Source organism: Tupaia chinensis, unplaced genomic scaffold (genome assembly GCF_000334495.1).
Source record: "Tupaia chinensis unplaced genomic scaffold, TupChi_1.0 Scaffold148729_1, whole genome shotgun sequence".
In the NCBI taxonomy this organism is placed as follows: Eukaryota; Metazoa; Chordata; class Mammalia; order Scandentia; family Tupaiidae; genus Tupaia; species Tupaia belangeri.
Genome location: NW_006208576.1, coordinates 6,770 through 7,699, shown reverse-complemented (window position 1 = coordinate 7,699; position 930 = coordinate 6,770). Strand labels below are relative to the sequence as shown.

At 53.7% G+C, this 930-nt stretch overlaps 1 protein-coding gene across 1 annotated transcript in view; it reads left to right on the top strand.

Moving 5' to 3' along the window:
• LOC102497009 (HLA class II histocompatibility antigen, DP alpha 1 chain-like) overlaps window positions 1-212 on the top strand; it is a 9,727-nt gene extending 9,515 nt beyond the window's left edge. The window contains exons 4-5 of the mRNA XM_027769139.1: window positions 14-107; window positions 154-212. Of these exons, the coding sequence (XP_027624940.1) occupies window positions 14-107; window positions 154-212 (153 nt within the window). The remainder of the gene's footprint in view (window positions 1-13; window positions 108-153) is intronic.
• Window positions 213-930: the final 718 nt, after the last annotated feature.

Sequence of the window (930 nt, the reverse complement as noted above, 5' to 3'; positions counted from 1 at the left end):
CCGTGTCCATAAGTTCCCCTGCCTGCCCTTCCTCCCCACGGCCGAGGATGTCTACGATTGCAAGGTGGAGCACTGGGGCCTGGACCGGCCACTCCTGGAGCACTGGGGTATGGAGCCTCCCCCTGCTCACCTTGACACTGCCTTTATTTCCAGGGTCCACATCCCCTCTGCACCTGCTCTCCCTATTCCATCTTTATTGTTGCTTTACCTAATTCTCACCATCTCATGGTTTCTGACACCCAATAGTCCCCATGCCCAAGGCCAGCCCCTGTTCTCTGCGCCTTCTAACGCCATCTTCCCTCTGTCCACAGAGGCTCAGGAGCCAACCCAGCTGCCTGAGACGATGGAGACCGTGGTCTGTGTCCTGGGCCTGGCGGTGGGCTTGGTGGGAGTCATTGCTGTCAGCCTTGTCCTGCAGGCCAGGCCATCTGACAGCATCCCTGGGCTCAGGGGCCCCCGTGAGTCATTCCAGAGGGGTGAGTTTCAGGGCCACAGTGGGCCAGAGGAGGGTGTATGGTATGGGTCAAGTATGGGAAGAAGAAACATTTCAGCAAGGGCTCTGTGAGCACTGTGTGTGTTAGAATCACTGAGCTGGATGAAAACGTTAACCAATATGATGAAAAATCACATCAGCTGAGTTCCTTACTACATTCCAGACACTGTTCTAAGTGCTTCGCACATGCTCACTTGTTTTTGTTTGGAGGTTGGCCCCATTATTTCCCCCATGTCACAGAGGGAGATCAGACAGAAGGAGAGGTGAAGGAGATTGTCCAGGGTTACAACTGAGGTGCAGACTTGGATTTGAACCCAAGCACTGGGACTCTACAGGCTGCAGCCTCACCCATCGTGAATAATGCAGCAATGAAAATAATTGTGCAAGCGCTTTTCCAACTGAGTGCTCTCCTGTCCTTTGGGTAGATATCCAGGAGT